The sequence below is a fragment of the Anguilla anguilla genome, chromosome 1 (assembly GCF_013347855.1).
Source record: "Anguilla anguilla isolate fAngAng1 chromosome 1, fAngAng1.pri, whole genome shotgun sequence".
NCBI classification, from domain to species: domain Eukaryota; kingdom Metazoa; phylum Chordata; class Actinopteri; order Anguilliformes; family Anguillidae; genus Anguilla; species Anguilla anguilla.
Genome location: NC_049201.1, coordinates 50,522,091 through 50,544,335, shown reverse-complemented (window position 1 = coordinate 50,544,335; position 22,245 = coordinate 50,522,091). Strand labels below are relative to the sequence as shown.

General features: G+C 37.8%; 1 protein-coding gene across 1 annotated transcript; it reads left to right on the top strand.

Annotated features, from left to right (window-relative positions):
• Positions 1-3,770: 3,770 nt before the first annotated feature.
• trhra (thyrotropin-releasing hormone receptor a) lies at positions 3,771-17,057 on the top strand. The gene is made up of 2 exons (XM_035399301.1): positions 3,771-5,512; positions 11,849-17,057. Exons 1-2 carry the CDS (start codon positions 4,724-4,726, stop codon positions 12,272-12,274), a joined length of 1,215 nt encoding a protein of 404 aa, XP_035255192.1. The 5' UTR covers positions 3,771-4,723; the 3' UTR covers positions 12,275-17,057.
• Positions 17,058-22,245: the final 5,188 nt, after the last annotated feature.

Below are 22,245 nucleotides of genomic sequence, written 5' to 3'. Positions count from 1 at the left end.
GCTAAATAGCAACAAACAAGTTGCTGGAATCTGATCCCAAACCATCACCAATCTGATAGCCACGCCTACCAGTCCCACACAGGAAAGAATGCCCCGCACAGAAACTTCCCGAACACATTTTAGAATAACAAATATAGGTAAAAGGTGCTCAAATTTGGTTAAAGTGTGTAAAGACTTAGATTGCCAATGCATCATAGATATGCCTTTGCACAATTTTTAGCTGGGACCGCGGCTCTATAGCTCTGTCTGTCGGTCGGTCAGTTGGTCCACAAAAAGTGTCCCACCCCGTAGCGGCCATAGTTTTTGCCCCAGGAGGCAGAAATTTGGCATGGACATTGGTCATGACCGAAGGTAGAGCTGAGTAGCTTTCAAGGCCGATTGACCAAGAGGGGGTGTGGCGGTGGGCGTGGCCTATCACAAAAAGGCATATAACTCCCGAATGGATTCACAGATTTGCACAAGATTTTGTGGAATGGTTGGTCATGAGCCAAAGAAGAGGTCTCCTTTGGTTTGATCACGTTAGTTTTTATTTGGCAGGATTGTTTTTGTCTGATTCTGATTAGGCAAATGTGATTTCAGTGCTAGTTTGTACTTGGCAGGATTGTTTGTTTGTTTGCTGAACAGGTTACTCTACAGGGTTGGAGTCCTGATCTATGTGGTCACTTCTGGCACTACGATCTTTACTTAACTCTAGTATGTTTCTTTTGCACCTCTGCACCTTGAACTAATGCACTTGTTGTACGTCGCTCTGGATAAGAGCGTCTGCTAAATGCCTGTAATGTAATGTAATGTAATGTTTGAATTCCTCCTGATGTTTGAGCTGTCACCTCCAATAATGCAACCATTTAAGGTTTGCTCACTCACTGAAAGTTTTCAGCCATTCACTTAAGTCATACAAGAGTCTAATTCACTCAAAGTGGACAGCTTCAGGTGTAACACGCCGATGTACTTTTTTAGAATCTTCTCCATTATGGTATTGGAACATACCCCCTTTGTCTGGGGTATAAACAAAGAATGTAGTATGCAGTATGCAGATTTGGACTCACTAACTCACTCATAGACTCGGATTCAATAAATGTTGTCCTTCATCACAATTATATTCATGTATAATTTATTTTCCTCACAGTCTGGCAAGTTCAGCAATTACCAAAATGACCTTGCCAAACTGTGTCTATGAAGATGAAACTAACAATTACCTTCATTTGTGAGTTAAATTATGAATGACCATTGAGTGACAGGCTCCCTTCTACAAAAACAATACCCTAGCATTATGTTTATAACGCCGCCTGTCCCTGTCCTCTTTTTTGAAATCCAATACATGGTGATCCTATATTAACCTATATTATACTCATCTGGAATAAAGTGACTGTACATAATTATAACATGAAGCCAAGGGATGATTCAGTGTGGTTGTACTGATTCTTTGTCTCAAACTTTCAATGACACCTTTGAGAATTTTTTATAGCAGTTTGATTAATTTTAAACTGCAGTTTTTGTTGATTTAACACTTAAAGAGATTTTGTTTTTCTGGTTTTCACTTCTGGTTCTCACTAAAGTATTTTATTTTCCATTCATATACTTACATCACAAGCATTATTAGATATTGGGATGGCAGGTATGCCACCCTGCCAAGTTACACTTTGGCCTGGCGGCATGCCCCATACTAATACAGCACTGAGAGGTTGGCACTTTTCAGGATTCCCTACAGAAATGCAGACTCTCAGACCTTGAAAACATTAATTTCTCTACCTTCTGACTGCATTTCAATAGACAGAATTCACAAACAACTTCATACGTCCACACAATAAAGCCCAAAACAGGGGATTTTGCATTTTTTCCTTATTCTTTTTTGTGCCAAAATGCTCACAAAATGCTCCAAGCCCACAAATAATATGTCTCACCATTGGACATTTACATACATCATCCAATAAAAACATGAAATGCACACGCAAAATGACATAGAAGTGCAATTGCATAAAAGAGCAAAACTTTGCTGTTCCTGTGTCTCCTTGACTAGTAGCTCACCGGGTAGCGCCTCTACCTGCAACACTTTTGGATGAGTGACAGGCTATGTTCGAATCCCCCCTCGGACTCAAGAAAACCTCTCACTCATTACACTGCCTTCCTGGGTAACTAAAAATAAAACATTTAAACTATTGCTCTTGCATCTGTGTAATCTTTGCGGGAAACTCTTTTATATTTCTGAAATACAAATAAAATACACCCACACTTTAGAGAGTGTTGCTAAATACAGATTAAAAATTACACATAATGAGGCCTATTAAATAAACATAGAATCTTACAAACCTATCCACACATATGTTTGTCCCATTAATGCACTGTCTGCTTGTACACACAGGGCCAAGTTACTTGAAACAATTTAGGAAACATTGGATAGCATTGCTTTGGAATACAGCTTGTTTAATTTGTGTGAACTAAGATAGGCATAATTGTTTCATGTAACTTGGCACAATTTTGATATTAATACTTTTAATGGCAGGCCTAGATTTTAAGTAATGACTTATATACAGTGCTTTGTATGTGTGAATAACTTGGCATTTTTGTATGTTGAAAACGTGTTTTTCATCACATCTAATATACTTAATCTGACACACACACACACACACACAGGTGGCAGGGGTGACTATTTACAGCAGGGCTTCCCAACTCTTTTCCTGGAGATCTACCATCCTGTTGGTTTTCATTTCAAACCTAATTTGGCAGACCTGATTCTATTAATTAGCAGATCTACGAGACCTCTCGCTGTTCAATGAGCTGTGCTTTGTTTGGATTAGAGTTAAAACCTTCAATAGATCTCCAGGAACAGGGTTAGGCAGCCCTGAGGTACAGTAACAGCTTCAGTGCAACCAATTTCAGCCATGAGCTATTCTTCATAATATTTTTGTATGTAAATATGATACAGTATTACGATGTGCAAAATACTCAATACTATTCTGTATATTTAAGAAAGACTATCATTTGGTTTATTTTTATTTTCAGGTATGAGTAGAAAACTCACAAATGTCATCATCAAACAAACTTTAACACACATGGCACAAATCCACATAAATGGTATACAAAATAAAGAAAATGCCTACACAGCTTTTTATAAAAGGAAAGATCTGTATTTTAAAATTACAAAATGTCAGAAATAGTGACATTCTGCAATGAAAAAAACTAGGTTATAGGTATTACATTATGACGATAGTCCATTATAAGCACAGTTGCCATTTCCTTTCATTTTTTTAAACCGAAGTACAGCTTAACATTTAATAATGACACATGAGAGAACTTCGCAAAGGCGAAATGACTCACGCCCATTACCGCAGCTCTTATCTCATTGCCATTATAACAAATGGTATGAAAATGAGCATGCATATTTACATCACTCTGCTGAATTTATCCTATTCAAATTCACAGTTCAACAAACCATTGGCAGTGGTGTTGTTGGTTATAAGTAAAAAGTGTGTTCGGGGGTTGGGGTGGGAACTGAAAACCACCATCAATATGTTCAGTCAGTGCAGAGACAAATTTACTACAGCTTTCCTAAAATACGCCATTAGAATGGCATCACATGATTGCAACTATCTGCTGTAAAACCATACAGGAAAGATACAGTCCTTGGTTTAAAAATCCTTTTTTGACAGCAGTGATGATAATGAAAATCCCAGCAGAAAAAAAAGACTGAATGAATGGATGAATGAATGAATGAAGCACGTAGACCATTTCTGTGCATTGCATTTATTTTCAGTTTCAGTGTGGACAGAAGATTAATTATGAAACATTGTATACATTGAGTTGACTATTAGTATTTTCACTAGTGCTGACCCTACTGCCAGGAATAATCCCTATGTGCTTGTCAGAGAGAAGAATTAAAATGAATCATTATTTGTAGTATCGGTGACCATTTAACGGTAACAGTAGAAGTAGTCAAGTAGGCTACTATTATTGGAAATGCGGTCGCGGTATGTAAATATGGTAATCATAGGCTACATGTATTACAGTTCTGCAGACAGCCTACACTGTTTTGCTGGTAACGCTGTACCACTACCCTGATGACGAATGGCTTGTTCCATCGTCTAATTTCAGAATGCATCTGAGTGGTGTATTGTGCACGCTGAGCACGGAGCGCCTTTACCCTCAAGAGCAGATCCGACGCACTCTCTTCGGCTGTCTCAGTCCGCCCTAACCACTCTCTGCGATTTACAAAGACGTCAGATCTTGCCTTCACAGCATCGCTTTCTCCGACTGTCAAAAACCTTTTGGGACTTGAAACATAAATAGTTCATTCTGATTCACCTTGTCTCTCCGCGTGCCAATTTTCAAGTTTGATGCGCTTTTGTGTTTTCGAGTTACGAGGCAGGGAAATTAATACAACGTTTTAACAAGTAATCTCTGCTTTACAAGAACGTGCAGTAAGTACAATTATCGCTTTCCCAAACACAGGGAATAGCTAAGCGAGTAGGCGAAACGTTGTATAACTGCATGTAGTCTACAAACAAACGAAGCGTCACCTGAAGCGCGTCTAGATTTAATGTTGTTTCAAAGCATTTTCGTAATTTGTCCTTATTTTAAAAAAAGTTAGTTCACTTTTTTTCTTCTTTTGCAAGACCAGGCTTTTTTCAAGTCATCTAATGTGTGCTCATTGTTTCCGTCAACTTTACGGTCCTAACATTACATTCTGAAATTATTCGCTGAGAACATCAGATAAAAAAACGAAAATATGGAGAATGTTACTTCCATTCCAGGGAATCAGACTTTTGGCAACTGGACCGAATACAGTATTAAATACAAAGTGGTGAGCATATTGTTAGTTACCCTTATCTGTGGGGTTGGGATTGTGGGCAACGTTATGGTCATTTTAGTGGTCCTCACGACCAAGCACATGCGGACACCCACAAACTGTTATCTGGTGAGCCTAGCAGTCGCTGACCTTATGGTGTTGATCGCAGCGGGTTTACCGAACATCACCGACAGCCTGTACGGACATTGGGTGTACGGATATACCGGATGCCTCTGCATTACTTATTTCCAGTACTTGGGCATAAATGCGTCCTCGTGCTCAATCACGGCATTCACTATAGAAAGGTATATCGCCATTTGTCACCCGATAAAAGCCCAATTTCTCTGTACACTTTCCAGGGCGAAGAAGATAATCGTGCTTGTGTGGGCTTTCACATCCCTCTACTGTGTCATGTGGTTCTACCTGTCGGGCATTGAACAGAATGTTTACGCGGGTAACGTTACGACTGTCAACTGCGCTTATAAAGTGTCCCGAAACTTCTACTGGCCAATATACTTCACGGATTTTGCGGTATTTTATGTACTGCCCTTAATGCTAGCCACTATACTGTATGGTCTTATCGCAAGAATTCTTATTCTAAACCCGCTACCTTCGGACCCCAAAGAAAACAAAAAAAAGTTGAAAAAGGATTCCAGTCAAGGAAATATGGGAATTAGTTCTAAAAACTCCAATTGCACCAGCAGCACGACAGCTGCCTCGCGGAGACAGGTAAGATACTGGTGTTTTACAAATACTGAACCATTCCATTATTATTATTATTTTGTTTGTTGTGGAAATCTGTTGGTCACTAGAATCGTCTGTGGTTAGGTTTAAATCGCAACAGGATTGCAAGTCATAATCTTTTTCTTAATTTTTTATTACCAAGCCCCAGCTGATATCCGAGCCTCATTAAAACCACAAAGTATGACCAAATTCATACATTCGTTACATCCTAAATTCGGTGCATATTGGAAATCTAACGTACAAGTTTTGGGACGGTGACACGGAGTTTTTAAATAAAACAATATGAGGTTAAAGCCCGTTGGCTTTCATTTCAGGATATGTGCATCCGTGTTTGGGCGATCTGTGCAGCACTTCTTATACATAGTCCCCCATTTTAGGGGACCAAAAGTAATGGGACGGTTGGCTGCTCAGCTGTTTCTTGGCAAGCTATGTGTCTTCGTATCATGTCAAAATCAACTGTGTGATACATTGTTAGGAAGCAAGAATGCACTGGTTAGCTCAGCAATAACAAATGTATACTTAAAAAACGGTATAGTTCTGGGACAAAGATGAGAATTAACCTGTACCACAGTGAAGGAAAGAGGAAAGTGTGGAGAAAGAAAGGAACTGGTCATGATCCAAAGCACCCTCCTCCCATCTGTGAAGCATGGTGGTGGGAGTGTTATGGCTTGGGCATTCAGGACTGCCACAGGAACTGGCTCACTCGTCTTCATTGATGATGTAACTGCTGATGGCAGAGCAGCAGGATGAATTCTAAAGTGCATGAAACCATCTTATCTACTCAGATACAACCAACTGCCTGAAAACTATCATTGGATGATACTTCAGCTTGCAGCAGGACAATGACCACAAACAAGTTTTTTAATGCCAGAAAACTTAATGATCTTCACTGGCCAAGTCAATCACTCATCCTGAATCCAACTGAACATGTGTTCCACTTGCTGAAGGCAAGAGTGAAGGCCGAAGGATCCAGAAATGAACAGGAACTGAAGATGGCTGCAGTATAGGCCTCAACGTAGGGAAAAAGGGACTTTCACACCGATAAATGCAAAATGGAACATCCCCAAAAAAGAAACAAATGGCAAGGTATTTAAAAAAATAATAAAAATACATTTTATTTTTAAAATGAAATGTTTATTGTGCGAACGTCATGCTAAAGTGTGCCAATGCAAGGTGATAAAAATGGATAGTGGGCCGACTTCAGTGAATTATGACCTTCTTTAGTGATGTCTATGGGTCGCGGTCTTCAGGCAGTCATTGAATACAAAGGATTTGCAGCCAAGTACTAAATGTGATAACTTTATTTCAGATTATGTGAATTTGTCCCATTACATTTGCTCCCCTAAAATTGGCGGACTACATATAAAAAAGGTTATAATTCCTACAGGGATCACCCAGTATGGAATACCCTCAAGCAGTCTGCACTTTAATCACGTACTCATTGCTTTATTTTAAATACAATGTGCTGGATTACAAAGCCAAAACAACAACAATTATGTCACTGTCCCAATACTTTTGCATTTAACTCGTATATGATGAAGATTGTATGCTGGATACCTAGAGATATTAGTTGTGGCACTTGGAAGTTGCATAGGCAACTCAGATATTGCTACTATATGGGTAATGTAGGTCTAAATTCTTTTCGGCTAAAATGTTTCTACCATACATGACTGAAACTCAGTCTATTTCTCTTGGCTGTAATCTTTGTCGGAATTTGACATCTGAGCGATAACATAAGGATGTGAATGCCAACTAGGAACTTCGTTGCTTAGCGCTTACCTATTGAAGATAAGTATTATGTCGTGAAAAGTTCCACGTGTTAGCCAGTAATAGACACTGCATTATTGCTACTGAAGTGCCAATGAAAGGTCACAGAGAGTGACATGGTCTGGTAACCTTTTCCATTTATTAATCGATGTGATTATTTAGTTATAGCCTATATTTATTTACTTTAGTTTTATTATATGATTACAATTACAGCAGCCATAGAATTAATTGAATACTCTTGTTATACATAAGTAATAGGAATAATGGTTCTTGTTGCAGCGTGCCATACAATATTTTCCTAAATGTTCCTTTCCTGATGAAAAATAAATAAACTAAAATTTCTTGAATGAATTGCCATTATTTGATTCGACAAAGAAGAGGAGATATTCAGCAGCTCTGTATTGAATTTAAATACAAACAGTTAGTTATGGAGAGAGAGCCAATTTCCTGTATTTGCCAGGATCTAAACAGCTGGCAGAGGTTTCTGGAGAAGTCTTATGTTAGGATCTACCAGACTTGCGATTATCAGATAGAGTATAACCTTGGGGGTGCATTTGTTGCAGACACAAAATTTGACTAGTTCGTATTAACTAAATGATGTAAAATGCTTGTGGAAAAACCAACAAAACTCTGCATTAATTTTGGCCACCATAGTGTGCACATCCCTGCTGGTCAAACTAGCCGAGTGTTCGCACACCAATGTCAATGTGGAGGTCCCTGCAGTTGGTCTAGCGAACAAACATACCGTCTTTTTCTTTTCTTATTTTTGCAGCACAGAATACAGTAACTTTAAAATAATGTCCATTTGTTGAAGTTTCTGCATCTTTACCGCAGCCATTGTTGTGTTTGATGTGGCGAATGTAGTCACTTCTATGTTTCCCGTTTTTGGATGTTCAAGCATACTCCCACCTTAAGCCCCATGTGAGCACATCAGCTGTCTGATTCTCCTGGGCTGTAATGTCTCAGAAGGTCATCTGTCCATAGGTTGTCCAGACAGTGGACTGTCTCTGTGGCCTTATTCCACACCTTGATTCAGTTGATAAGACAAATGAGGTTGAGACATAGCCCCTAGTCCTGTGGAGGTGGGGCTGGGGGAACTGCAGGCACACAATATGCCTTTGGAATGACATTAGAGAATTCACAGAGGTTGAAGACTTTAGAACATGGCAGTAATCTATACCACTTATGCTGGGAATTTATCAAATTACCAAAGGTCATCATGATTTAATATGGGACCCATTCTAGAATGCCCCTCAGCCATCAGCCTCTTTCCCAAGCAATGCATTACACTGACTCTCAGTGAATTTCAAAACATAGATATTCTTCAGATCTGATTGGGTTTTGGAATGCTTAAAATAGGGCCAGGCCAATATTTTATATTATTGACTGATTTTATTGAAGGTATGACAGTATTTGATGGTATTTGACTTTCCAATACAGATTACACCAGAAGTGAAATGAAATATATAGTAATTCTAGAAAAATAAGAATACATCAAAACAGTAATAAATGCTCCTATTTAACATGAACACTGAACTGGTCTGAAATATTGAAGAGTGTTCAAAAATTGGTTAGTGATCATCAAAAACACTAATGTGCAACCTGCAAATGTTACTATACAAAATATTCAAGCATATAGGTTTGAAATTAAATGGAAAAATATACTTCCAGGTAGGGCTGGGCAATAAACCATATTGATGACTATCTAATGTTTTTTTAAAAGCAAAAACAATCATCGCCATGTGCCGTATCGGCTTTCTTTTGTCTTTTTGTTTAAACATACCTGATGCGGTAGTAAACATGCAAACTTCAGAGTTCACAAAATGCCATTCCTATCTATTGGATGTCGATCCAGGGGCCATAACCAGCTTTTATTTTTGAAGTTCACTTCCTGGTCTTGTTGAGAAACGTTCTCTAATGCCAGCGCGGTTCACTCCAGTGCAGTTGGACAATATTTTCATATTTAGTGGGCCAATCAGGGACAGTGACAGCCGAGTCACTGTGCATCACTTTGGGGGGGCAGTATCTTGCACACTTACACTGTAGTGGATGACCTGGACCCGGCCTGGATTTTGTGATCATATAAGGGTCCCCCCTTTTCTTACCGTTCAGTCTCTGACTTCAATTTTCACAAAAACTGCACTTCTGTGGCTTCAAAGTGCTTTTTGCAAGCCCATGGACATTCAATGGGTGGCATCACAGTCATTTTGTCTGTATTTTTTAGTTTGTGGTGTTGATATGACATCCACTCCACAGTGAGGCCTTGCAGCTTCGATGTGATTGACAAAAACCCATCACATGATTACAAAAAAGAAATTACATTTGTTATTACGCTTAAAAAACATTTGATAATCATCAATATGGTTCACGCAGCCCTACTTCAAGGTATTCCATGATTAAAAAGTTTTTTTGCAAATTCTTATTGTTCTGTTGCAATGTACAGTCTTTAATATTAATTGGTTTAAAAACTATAAAATACTGTTGATGACAGTGGCCTATTGCAAAACTGCATACTGTTGTGTGAATTTATACGGTATATTGCCCAACCCTACCATGCAAGTGACTAACACTTTGAACAAATGAAAGTTATGTTCGTGTCTTTCTGTGTTGGCTGCTTGATATGCTGTCAGACATCACATATCTTGGCTACCAACATTGCTGATCTGGTTACTGTTTAAAGTTGTACTCATCTCAAGTGGGCAGTGCAGTCACCACGTGATGCAACTCTGCCAGCCTAGTTGTCTCTAACTCACCAAATCTATTCAGTGTGATAACAGATGGACCCTCTAATACCCCATATTAGCCTGTCATGCTCATGAAGGCGGTTTTTCTTTAATGACATATCAAGAGACTTTATTGGTGCTTTATCGTTTTGATTTCCCCAAATTCAGATATATCTATGGATGCCCTATATCAGCTGACATTATCTGCTGACCAATATATTGGTCAGGCCTTAGCATAAAATCAACATTCACCCAGATTCAATATTTGCTCTGTTCTTGGAAAGCCGACTAGGTTCATCTTTGTAGTAATTATTGTATCAATCTTAGATGTTCCCATTGCATCAGTCAATTCAGCTTCAGTACTTTGATGGCTAGCCTAATATTTGCTTGTTTACTTTTTCTGAATTTACATCAGGTACTCATATTGTGTAGATTTAAGCCTGCAAAAAATTGTATTTTTAAGGTAAATTCCAGGCAACATTCAGAAATAAGAAGTTTATAACTATAGAGTTCTATCTGCAGATAGTATAATTTTGAGTCATCAAGCTTTCAAATTTTCAAGTCTTAGCATTGGTCATCATTTCTTCTCACATTTCTATTCAAAAAATGTATTACCAGTTGTAAACATAAAAATATATAATCTGTTGTGTAACAAAATGGCAAGACAAAGGGTCATGTCTTGCCATTTTGCTAAAAAAAAAAAAAAAATCCCTGTATTAATGATAATAATTCAAAACTGCAATACAACTGGAGCTTTCATTGGGCTGCATTGTTTTGCTTTGGATGGATATGTTTTATTTAGCTTTCATCTCACAGTTTGAATATAGCTTTTATCAAATTTAACCTTAAGACTTAAATGAGAGTGCAGTAAAAATTGAACCATTTCTGTAAAAGTAACCAAGTTTACTTGGCCATGGTCCATTCTACACATAAAGTAAATTGCCATGGAGGTACTTTGGCTTAGATGAGAAGAAGAGTCAGTCCAAAATATCACTCATTTTGAAGAATGCCTATTATTATTATTATTATTATTATTATTATTATTGTTATGATGTCCCAGCTTTAAATAATAAATCATCTTGCATCTTGTGTTAGATGACATTACATGGACACTACATACTTGTGCTCTCCCAAACTGATGGTGGAGGCTGCAGCAATGAGTGTGAATAAAAATAAGATTGGGTATTCTGAATTGGGGTGAAAAAGAGGATGGAAGCATAAAAATGCGGCGGTATGACACGCCTGGGAGAAGCGGCAATTCCAGGAGTGGATAGTCATTAGTCGCATGGAGAGAGGGAGATAGCGCCCCCACACCGACACAAAATAAAATAAACAAATACCTTCACCCTTCCCCCTCACGGTTTCCCGGCAAAAACATTGAACTAAAATAACAAACTGAAATAATATAGACCAAAAAAAGCAAAACCGAGGGGCAGTTTTTCAGCTCACCGTTCATAGCTGGCCAGCTTTTCAGCTTTTCAGCCGTGGGTTCTGTTTATTTTTGTGTCTTGGCCTAAAACTGTGGAGAGGAAAAGTATTTTTTAAAATTAATTAATATCATTAAAAAGACAAATTACAAATGTGTAAATGTAGCATATAAGGTCTGGGAAGGTGGTGCAGGTGCAGAAGTACCCCTCTGGGACTGGTGGTAGGGGTATGTATTTGTGAAATATTCTCAATGTATTATCTAAGAACCAAATGTGAATCTTGCCAGAATGCTCCTCAGTGTTATTTTTTTTACAACTTTGTTAGTTGGGCTTGTTGCTACTGTAATTTGTAGCTTTTTTGCTGTTTTGTCTTGATTGGAGTGATTATTTTCCTCTGTGTGTAGGTTACAAAGATGCTGGCTGTAGTGGTGATCCTCTTTGCCCTGCTCTGGATGCCTTACCGGACACTGGTGGTGGTGAACTCCTTCCTGGATCCGGCATACCTGGACCTGTGGTTCATACTCTTCTGCCGCCTCTGCATCTACCTGAACAGCGCCATCAACCCCGTCATCTACAACGCCATGTCACAGAAGTTCCGTGCCGCCTTCAAGAAGCTGTGCAACTGCGGGCCACAGCGCTCGGAGAAGCCTGCAGCCTATAGCGTGGCCCTCACCTACAGCGTCATCAAGGAGACCTCCAATGGGGAGAGCCCTGACCACTACACCACTGAGCTGGATGACCTCACAGCCACTGAGGAGTTTCTTCCCAGCAAAAGACTGTCGTTTGATGACAGTCACCTGTCAGGCAAGGTTACTTTCAGCAATGCCTGATTTGGGGGAAGGGGTGGCCATTAAAATGTATCCTGCCCAAGTGTCACTGTCTTGTGATCAGTATCTTAGCTCTACTTAGGAGCTTTCTTCTGCTGATTTTTTTAAAGCCAGCTGGTGGTAGTTTAGGAGTGTATGAATCGTAGACATTGTTTTTTTTTTGCTACTGATCATGTTTGTCGGCTGTGTACGTAGAAGGTACAATTTATATTGTGTCTTTGTGTGCATTCATGCATTTATGATTAATAAAATTACTGATCTGCTGGGTCTGTAAATGTCCATGGGGCTAAGGCCATGTGGCAAAGATCCCATTTGAAAAGCAAGATAGACTGATAAATTATGGTGAGGGTTTGCTGTTCAATCACAAAGACAGTGTTCTTGTTTCTCACAGGGAATTGCTTCACTATCCTGCAATTATAAAAAGTTCAACCCAATGTTCCCGTTCTGATTTAAATCAAAATACGGACAAAATTATAGTTTTGTATTACATGGATTCCATCAGTTGTCATTGTGCCAGATTTATCTAATTGCATGCAAAAGACTACCAATTTCACATTCTGAAAACCGGTGTGCATGTGTTGCATTGTACCACACAATGCCCGACGAATGGGAATGGTGTTGCGTATTTTGCTTTAACATGATGATTCATTCAGGTACATATTTAAGATGGTAAATATTTTATTTTTTGGTGATGTTTTAATTGCAGTTTTGTAAAAAAGAAGAAAAAAAGAGAAGTGTAACTTGAATTGAATGTTTAAATATATATTTTCATCTGTATATGTTGAAAAAAACAATCATTGATGTGAAACTGAGTTCAGGGTCATTGAAGAGAATGAATCGAAGTCCCATGAGTGATCATCCTGCCCTAGGGGTCATGTGACCTGTAAGGTGAACAGTTTTTTGTAGAGATACAGCACATGGGACCAGAAAAAGGAGCCTGAATTTGACTCACCAATGGGTCTTATCCAAAAACTGCTCAAACCGGTTGGCAACATTACAGTGTTGTTCTTACCGAAAAATATAGTATTCAAAGAAAAAAAATCTTTATTTACTTGTACTGATTTTTATTGCTCATGGTCACTAGTTACTGCTCCAATTACATTAAATTTTATCCTGGTATTCAGTGTCTTATTAGAGGCTGAATCGTAATGAATACTGAATAATACAAATTTAAAAAAGGAAAATCATGCATCACTCCTAGTCTTGTATGTGAAAACTCAAAACTAAAGAGTAAAGGACTGTACCAGGGTACACATGGGGTCGTTGATTACTATTTTATGACAAAATGAACAGGAGTGGGAAGAGTTTGGAGATGTTTCTGCCACTTTCAATACTAATATTGAAGAAATACTAACGACTGTACTAGCCAGCACAGTTATCTGAGTGTTGGGTTATACTGCTGTGGCACTCGGATGGTCAGCTCCACTCTCTGTTTTGGTCATTTATATCATATTACCTTCACTGTTGTGATTTCTGAGATTCCTCCCACTGTTTGTGTTACAGTTGAAGGGTGGTCTTACATGTTTGGGAGGTGAAGCTGCGTTGGGTAGAAGGCAAAGAGAAAAACGAGAAATTACCTCAGAGCTAATAGTGAATTTTTTTCATTTTTGTCTATAGGACTTTTTATCCTTTTTATTCTTGAACTTATTTACATTCTTAAGTCTTTAGATAGTTTCTGTTATCAAAGCCTTTCTGTTGAGAGACTCAAATCGCAAAAGACAAGATGAATATTTATTCTTTCAGTTGTGTTTGAAATAGCATCTTGAACTTTTATTTATAAACAAGCTTATCCATATACATTTGAAATAGGCTACATTTGTTATTTATGTCCATAGCTGTGCTCTTTGAGGTTTGTTAAGTGACATTGTCTACCTGTCATCTGTGAATAACACAGTTTACGTCAATAATGACACTAAATAAAAGTGGTCTATAATATTGTACAGTTTTTGTAGTTTTGTAGATTTTGTGAATGGGATTTAGAAAATGCTCAGGAAACATAAAATGTGGCTAATGGTCAATATCTTTCATATCACATTAACAGAGGCAAGGAGTAAATGTACAAGTCTTTTAAATAGCTATTTTTTTCTTTCAAAATTAGCTGTTTTGTGGACTGTGAGTTCCATATTTTTTATGGGCAGACCGTTTATTTACAGATGGTTGGCAACCCCAGGTGTCACTCGTGCGGAACACTGCACTCTCAATCCTCGTGCAATTTAAGGACAGAGAAACAGCCTACTGCGGCCACAAAGGCACTCAAGCCAGGAGATGAGGTGAAGCTCTCATCCCCCATGTGGGCGTTAGGCTTGCACACAGGGCTGAAGGAGGAACCACACGTGTGCATTTCAAACAGAAAACTTCAAAGCAAATTCAAGAAAAAAATCAGGGAGAAGCTTAAACAACTATTAACTGTCCTGACCTATAAGCCTGAGACGTGGTGCATGGTCTGCTTGCAGATTACTGCTAAAATGTTTCATTTTAGATGTTTGTTGAATGAACCCTGATTGAACTACCACACTCTTAACTGGAGGACAACGTTGGATCACTCATTTCCTTTGACTGCAGCAAATTCTGGGACTGGGACATGGAATGAGCTTCACAGTTGTCTCTGTGATGAATAACAGTGTGACTTTCTCACTGCACACCGTACAGTTTGCCAGCTTCATTTGTTTTTCCGCATCCAAGCCTACACCTCAGCAGCCAAAATGTTTTGCAGACGCATCTCTGCAAGGCTGGAAAGAGTCAGAGAGCTCAAGTCTTCAATAGCAGGGCCTAGATTACCTGAGGCTAATGGGACACAGACTGAGCAAACACCATTCAGGAAGGGATTCTGAACAGTGTGGTAGATGCCATGATGAAGCACGGCCAGGAACATCCAGTATTTATCTATAGAAAAAATACTGTGACACAGGTTAGGACTGCTGATCGGAACTTGGCAGTCAGAAAACTGCCCCACAGGTAATTTTGAATGCTCTGTGTCAATGGGTCTGTCATATAAGCTTTGGATGTTTCAGCGGCTTAACTGTGTGGAGATAATGTAGTGACTCAGAGATGGTTACAATCTGTTAACTATTTATTATTTTGTTTTTGTATTTGTATTTACATACAGTAGATTTGGTCAAAGTTCCCTTACAGTGGGAGATCAGTTAGCAATGCATACAAGTCAGCTGTTCCTGGTGCAACAGAACATGGTTGCAGACACCAAAAGACAGGGTTCCCTAAACTGGTGGACAGGGACACCACAGGAGTCATTAGCAAAGTGGAAAAATAATTCCCCTTTGAATAGCACTCAGTTTTATAGAGTACATATTTTAGATTTACAAATAAAACAAAGTATATAAAGTTTACATGCAATTTCTAACATTATTGTCACTGTAAGTGATTAAACACTTTTTTTCAGTTCATAATGTATTGTGTCCTATTGTGCTTAACACGTATCTGATAATACATAATTTCATATTTGACACAACATTGCCACTGCATATTAGCCCACGGCTTGTCTTTGGGCAGAGGATGGTTATCTTTGTAAGGATTCCTAGACATTAAAAGGTTTGGGTTACCCCTGCCATAACACAGTTAAAAGCCTCAGTAATCATTTTTAACTCCTTTGTTTAAAAACATCAGTGGGCCGTGAATAGATCAACAATTTGTACACCTGTACACAATATTAAATGTGGTTTTGAAATGTTTTTGCAGGGGAGCAGACTAACATGGATCACTTTGACATATGGATACTTCTCTGCCGGCTGGCCCAGTAGATATGCATTATTTTAAGATGCATTGTAGACATCATCAAAGTGATTGATCTCTCTGCTGACATGTATTCTAAACACATCTCACTAAACACTGGTGTCAGCACAAATAATGCTTCAGCACCAAGATAGAGTATCTGAATGACAAACAGGCATGGGATGAGTTATAGCATTATAATCAAGCTTATATTAACATGGCCAAAAACAAATCATTTACACAATAATATGCTGCAGTCTGTAGAAGCATCATCAGTCATTTATTATATTTAGAGGATAAATAGTAATTGGAATTCTACCACTCAGTATTAATTTAGCTGTTTAAAAAAAGAGAAATAAAATGTGTTTACTGCACTGTCCCATTTTTTATTGTTGATTGTGCTGTACAATCTAGAACTGATGTAAAGGTTTTTCAAATCCAGTACAACTGTTTTCCTGTAGTGTTATAATGGAAAAAGTCATTGTAATGTTTCATTGTGGTGTTTAAATTGCAGTCTGTGTTCTAAACTAAGAGTGATGTAAGCCAGATGTGTTTTTGTGGCAGTCATTGAATTTTTCTAGGGGCAGAATTCTGAATATTTCAAGCTATTCAACAGCATTTTTGAGATGTCAAAAAAAAAACTTTTGAAGAAATCATTTCTTTTCTGCTTTTCTTTCGTGCAATGAGGACAAGCTGCAGTTGCTGGCCCAGAACTTTCCTCTTTCTATTTGCCCACACCATTCAAAGTTTTCTTCATGCATAAAGGACGTGCTGTGATGTTTTCTTTTGTTTCTTTGGGAGAAAATACATAACCCTGGAAATAGGTTGCAGCAAATCTTGGGTTTTAATGCAATAGCTCAAGGATGGACTGGCACATTTAAAAAAAAACATTATGATAAATGGAAATGTCTTTGTGAAACAAATAATTTGTATAACCAATTAAAAGTCATGCCTGTCTAGTGCTCAAACATTTTGTGCATCATAGGTACATCTTTGTTGCTTTGTTGGTTGGTGTTTTATATTTTGTAAGCAAGCTTTAATAAATTCTTAATGTTTTGGAGTTCCCTGTCATTTTCATGCATACTATACAGTACATAGGAGATGCAAATGGAGATTGTGGTTGGCAACCTCCCATTGAGATAATGATAATTTGATCTGGGAGCATAATAAGATGAAAACCATTTTATTTACTGAGTAATAATTTACATATTGCAATTTTGTAAGTAACAGCTTTCATTGCAACATTATATATAATTTTAATCCCCTCATGAGACAGCATTCAGTATAATTGGGTTTTAAATGCCAGTTATCACAAAGGGTAGCTAGGATACAACTTTCTTGACTCAGGTGATAGACAACAGATTTTCCCTAGTTTTTATATTTTCTTTGATACTGAATTGTATATAACTCAGGAGATTTAATAATTAAGTACTTTTCACTTTTACATTTGGGGCATATGCTATTGAACAACATGTTGTCTCTTTCCTTATCTGGCCTCATTTATATTAGTGGATCATTATTTTGGTGGATATAGTGCCTACTGAGGCATAAGCTATTAACTTTGATAACATATATATGGAACACAGCCATAAATCAAAACATTGATCGGGCAGAAAGAAATAAAAACGTTTCAGACCATCAAGGCATAACTGAATCTGTCCTTTTTATGAGAGCAATGGTGATTTTACTTTTACAAATTTGTTTTGGATGTTTAAGAATTGGTCCCAGGAGTGTACTGGAGCTCTCTTTCTAATTGGTAGTACATTTAGCAGACAACCCCAGTGATGCTTCCTGTCACCACCCCAGCCCTCAAGATTCCTTGCATTTACATGTACAGTGCACAGTCTTTGCAGAGAAGCAGCTAATCAATATAATTTTAGATGGTACAAGGGTCAAGGGGAAAGAGGAGGGCAAAGCCTGCAAGCATAGACTTGAATAATATGCCTTCAGAGAGATGCAGGTTTCTGTGAAGGATTTTTCTGAAGACACAGAACACAGCTGTCTGACGTAAGAAGTGCACAATTGGCCAGCTAAGATGGAAGGTCAGAGAAGACAAGGGAAGGACACATGGAGATGTACACAACAACCTTCATTGCTTTAATCAATTTTAGACAACTGTTCAAGCCCAGCCGACTGTGTTATTAATTTTTTTTTTTAATGTAAAATGAATTTTTTTGTATCTTTATTTAACCATATGTTTCAAATGAAAATGATTATGTTATGTGATATATTAAATTAAGATATATTAAGTAAAAACAAATGTCCTATTAGCATTTTAGTGTACTGAGGGTAATACAGTCAGGGTATTAAAAACACTGTGGTTTCTGCATAAGCCACAACTGTATTTCAGAAATGTGCCTATTTCATGAGATTTTTCTCAAGAGAACATCCCCAAAACAAAGCTTGGTGCCTCCTCATGACAGTCCCAAAATTGAAATCTAGAATTTTCCTCTAGAGTGAAGCCTGTAATCAGTTATAATCCAGACACAAGCCTGGAGAAATGTGTAGCCATAGTGTATTATGGAGCAATACACTTTGATTACTGTCAGCTCTCAATAGCTGTGACCCCTTTTGCACATGCAAGGTTTAGGCCAAAGTATACAGTGAAGCATATTGTGACAAATTCTTTGTAAAATGCACAACATACTGTAAATAACATTTGATTGATCTGGGGTACTGTAGCTGCACGGTTATTAATTATTTATTGTCATGTGCTGACATTATAATGATATTGATGTTGTGTGTGTATGTATGTGTGTGTGTAAGACAGAGAGAGAGAGAGAGAGAGAGAGAGCAAGAGAACTGATTAAATGTGAGAGAGTACTATTACACTCTGCAATTACTTAATATCATACACTGTACAGACCGATAGTTTTAGGACTTAAATAAACAAAGGTCAAAAGACTCTATACACGTCACCGCCAAAAGTACATGCAGGCTTGATAAAGTTGAGGGGGAAAGCCTGTATAAGATGCTGAGAATATTGGAAAATAATGTTCTTTCATTATGATAAAAATGATTCAGAGAAAAGAAAAGTAATAATGTTACTTCCCAAAATGAAATGGTCCAAGATGCTTATAAATTTTTCTTCTGCCTGCCCAGGCTCAAATCTCTTTAGGAAAATAAATGTGGCCATATACCCACAGCAGATGCATTGAGGCTATCCTTAACAAACAGAGATGGGACACGTTGATCTGGCACCAGTGCTGGGCCTGGGTGTGAAAAGAAATGTTTCACTGAAGTGAGGTTCCAAGAACACATACACATAACTATGATGCTCTGGGCAGAATCTGTAATGAAATTGCTATGACCCTTCTGGGCCTTGATGCTGTCAGCCTTGGGCTTTGAGGTCATGTAAAAAGAAATGCTCTTACGTTTATTTCAACATACATTGCATACAAGCAACGTCATTTCCTGCAGTGTGGTTGTCAAATACAATTAAATGGACCCGCCATTAAACCCAAGTGTTTGGCTTTTTTTATATACCTTTCTTCACAATTATTTCTTCACTTCACATCTTGGTGAAGTTGTCAACAGGTATTTGTGCAAGTTCTGTAAATCACCCTAGATGTCTAGAGAAGTAAATATTGTAGAGTGCTCTGAAAGGCATGCATATGCATTGTCATAACCAATAGCATTTCTAGTATACTAGCCTGTCATTCCTTAGAGCAGAATACATTTATTCACTTTTTGTTAGCATTGTTTTAAATACCTGTCAAGGGCAAAGGGCTCTTCCATCCTGCCTTTTTTATTTTGCTTCAACTTTTTCTTTGCTGGTTATGACCTGTGCCTGTCATCATGATATTTCTCAGAGGCAAAGAAAAGTATTTCTTCTCTGTGTTTTCGCTGTCTGAGAACCATGTTCACATATGAGTAAATATCTGGTCATTAGCAGCGGCATACAGTATTTAGTTCCACGCACACCCAGACCCCCATGCATATCCCTTATAACCGTATGTGCCACATGTAGCCACATGTGGTATGATTGATAAGCCTGTCTATGTCGATTAGCTGGGAAGAAGAGACTGAACCAAGCCACCTGGTCCTTCTCAATGTGTTTTTTTTTTTGCACAACTCTATTTTCTCTCCTGTCGAAGAACCACAATCAATGAAATGCATTGTTTCTATTCAGTGGTATCAGCATCTCAGGATAAGGCCTCATGGAAATATATAGAAATATGTTTTTGTTCTACTGTTACTCTTTTTTGTTGTTGTCTCAATCATTTTGATCAGTCAACCATCTCACCTAATTTTCAGAGTTGCTTGAATTGAGAATGTGTCAGCATAAATAAGTAAAAGAAATGTATCACACCATGAAGGAGCACCAGAGTGCTACACTATGAACTTAATTTTAATTTTTAATTTAAATTTTTCCCCTATTTCTCCCATTCAAGTTTATAAAGCTCTATCGAGTCTTGATTGTAAAAAGTCTGCTGGTCCTGACCAAATTGAGCCTTATTTTTTTTAAATAGCAGCAGATCTGATTGCGGGACCCATTGCCTCAATTTTTAATCTTAGTCTAACCAGCGGTTTGATCCCCAGCTCCTGGAAGTCAGCATTTGTCCTTCCTTTATTAAAAGGAGGAGATCCCTCTGTTCTGGATAATTATCGCCCTATTTCCAGACTATCCGTTATAGCTAAAGTATTTGAATCCCTAGTAAACGAACAGCTAAAACATTTTTTGCCTGATAATAAAATTTTAAGTCAAACTCAGTCAGGTTTTAGACAAGGCCATAGCACTATAACTGCAGCCATGTCAGTTACAAATGATATTATTACTGCTCTGGATGATAAAAAATCATTTGCTGCACTTTTTATTGATCTATCCAAAGCGTTTGACTCAGTGGATCATGGTCTTCTCCTGCAAAGACTCAATTGTATAGGATTTAGTAACCCTGTGCTAAGTTGGTTCTCAAATTATCTGACAGGGAGAACTCAGTGTGTGTCTATTGACAATTATAATTCTGTACCTCTAACTGTAAAGGCAGGTGTTCCGCAAGGATCTATTTTGGGACCGATTTTATTTTCTATTTATATAAATGATCTTGGGGTAGGGTTAAATCCAGCAAAGGTACATCTTTATGCAGATGACACAATTATTTATACTATAGCGCCATCTTTAAAAGTGGCAATGGATTCCCTACAGACTGCTCTTAATTTATTGCAGATGTCACTTGTTAATTTAAAATTGGTTTTAAATTCTAAAAAGACTAAATTTATGATTTTTTCACGTTCCCGTTCATCACCCACTGACTGTACAGTTCTAACACTAGATGGTACTCAGCTAGAGAGGGTTAGCTCTTACAAATATCTCGGCATCTGGATTGATGACAAGATGACCTTTAGCGTCCATATTGATAGCCTTCTAAAAAAAACTTCGACCAAAGTTAGGTTTTTATTTTCGTTTAAAAAAATGTTTTCCTTTTACTGCTAGAAAAAGATTGGTTCAAAGTACTTTTTTGTCAGTATTAGACTATGGTGATGAAATTTATATGCATGCATCTTCATCTCTGTTGAAAAAACTGGATGTAGTCTATCATGCTGCCCTGCGGTTTGTAACTTGTGCAAGTGTACATACGCACCATTGTAACTTATATGAAATGGTTCAATGGACTTCATTGTATTCAAGGAGAAAAACCCATATGTTAATTTTTATTTTTAAAGCTTTACTGGGTAAACTACCGCAGTACATATCCGGCTTACTGAAATATTACTCCAGTAGCCATAACACTAGATCCTCAGAGAAAATTCTCCTCATGGTCCCAAGTATTCGAACAGAACTGGGTAAATCAGCCTTTTCCTTTCATGCCCCGCATGTCTGGAATGAGTTACAAGGCATTCTTAATCTAAAATCCTTACCCTCTCTTGACATGTATAAAAATATGTTAAAATCTGTTTTTACTGAACAATGTTATTGCTTTTAGCAACAAGTGCCTTTTAGCTCCTGATCCTTGTATGTCTGTTTTTTATTATATATTTTTATTTTTTATTTTCTTTGGTATGTTTTTAATATGAAACTTTTATTTTCCTGCTGCCATCTTGACCAGGACTCCCTGGCAGAAGAGATATTGTATCTCAATGGGACCTTCCTGGTTAAATAAAGGTTTAATAATAAAAAATAATAATTACATTAGGTTCAGATGACAATAGTTGATGTTGCAGGGGAACCAGGGGAATTCTATGTGAAAAAAACAACTCAAGGAAAGGGTTTGGTTGGACATGTCAAGTGCATGGATAAGCCTGTTCTA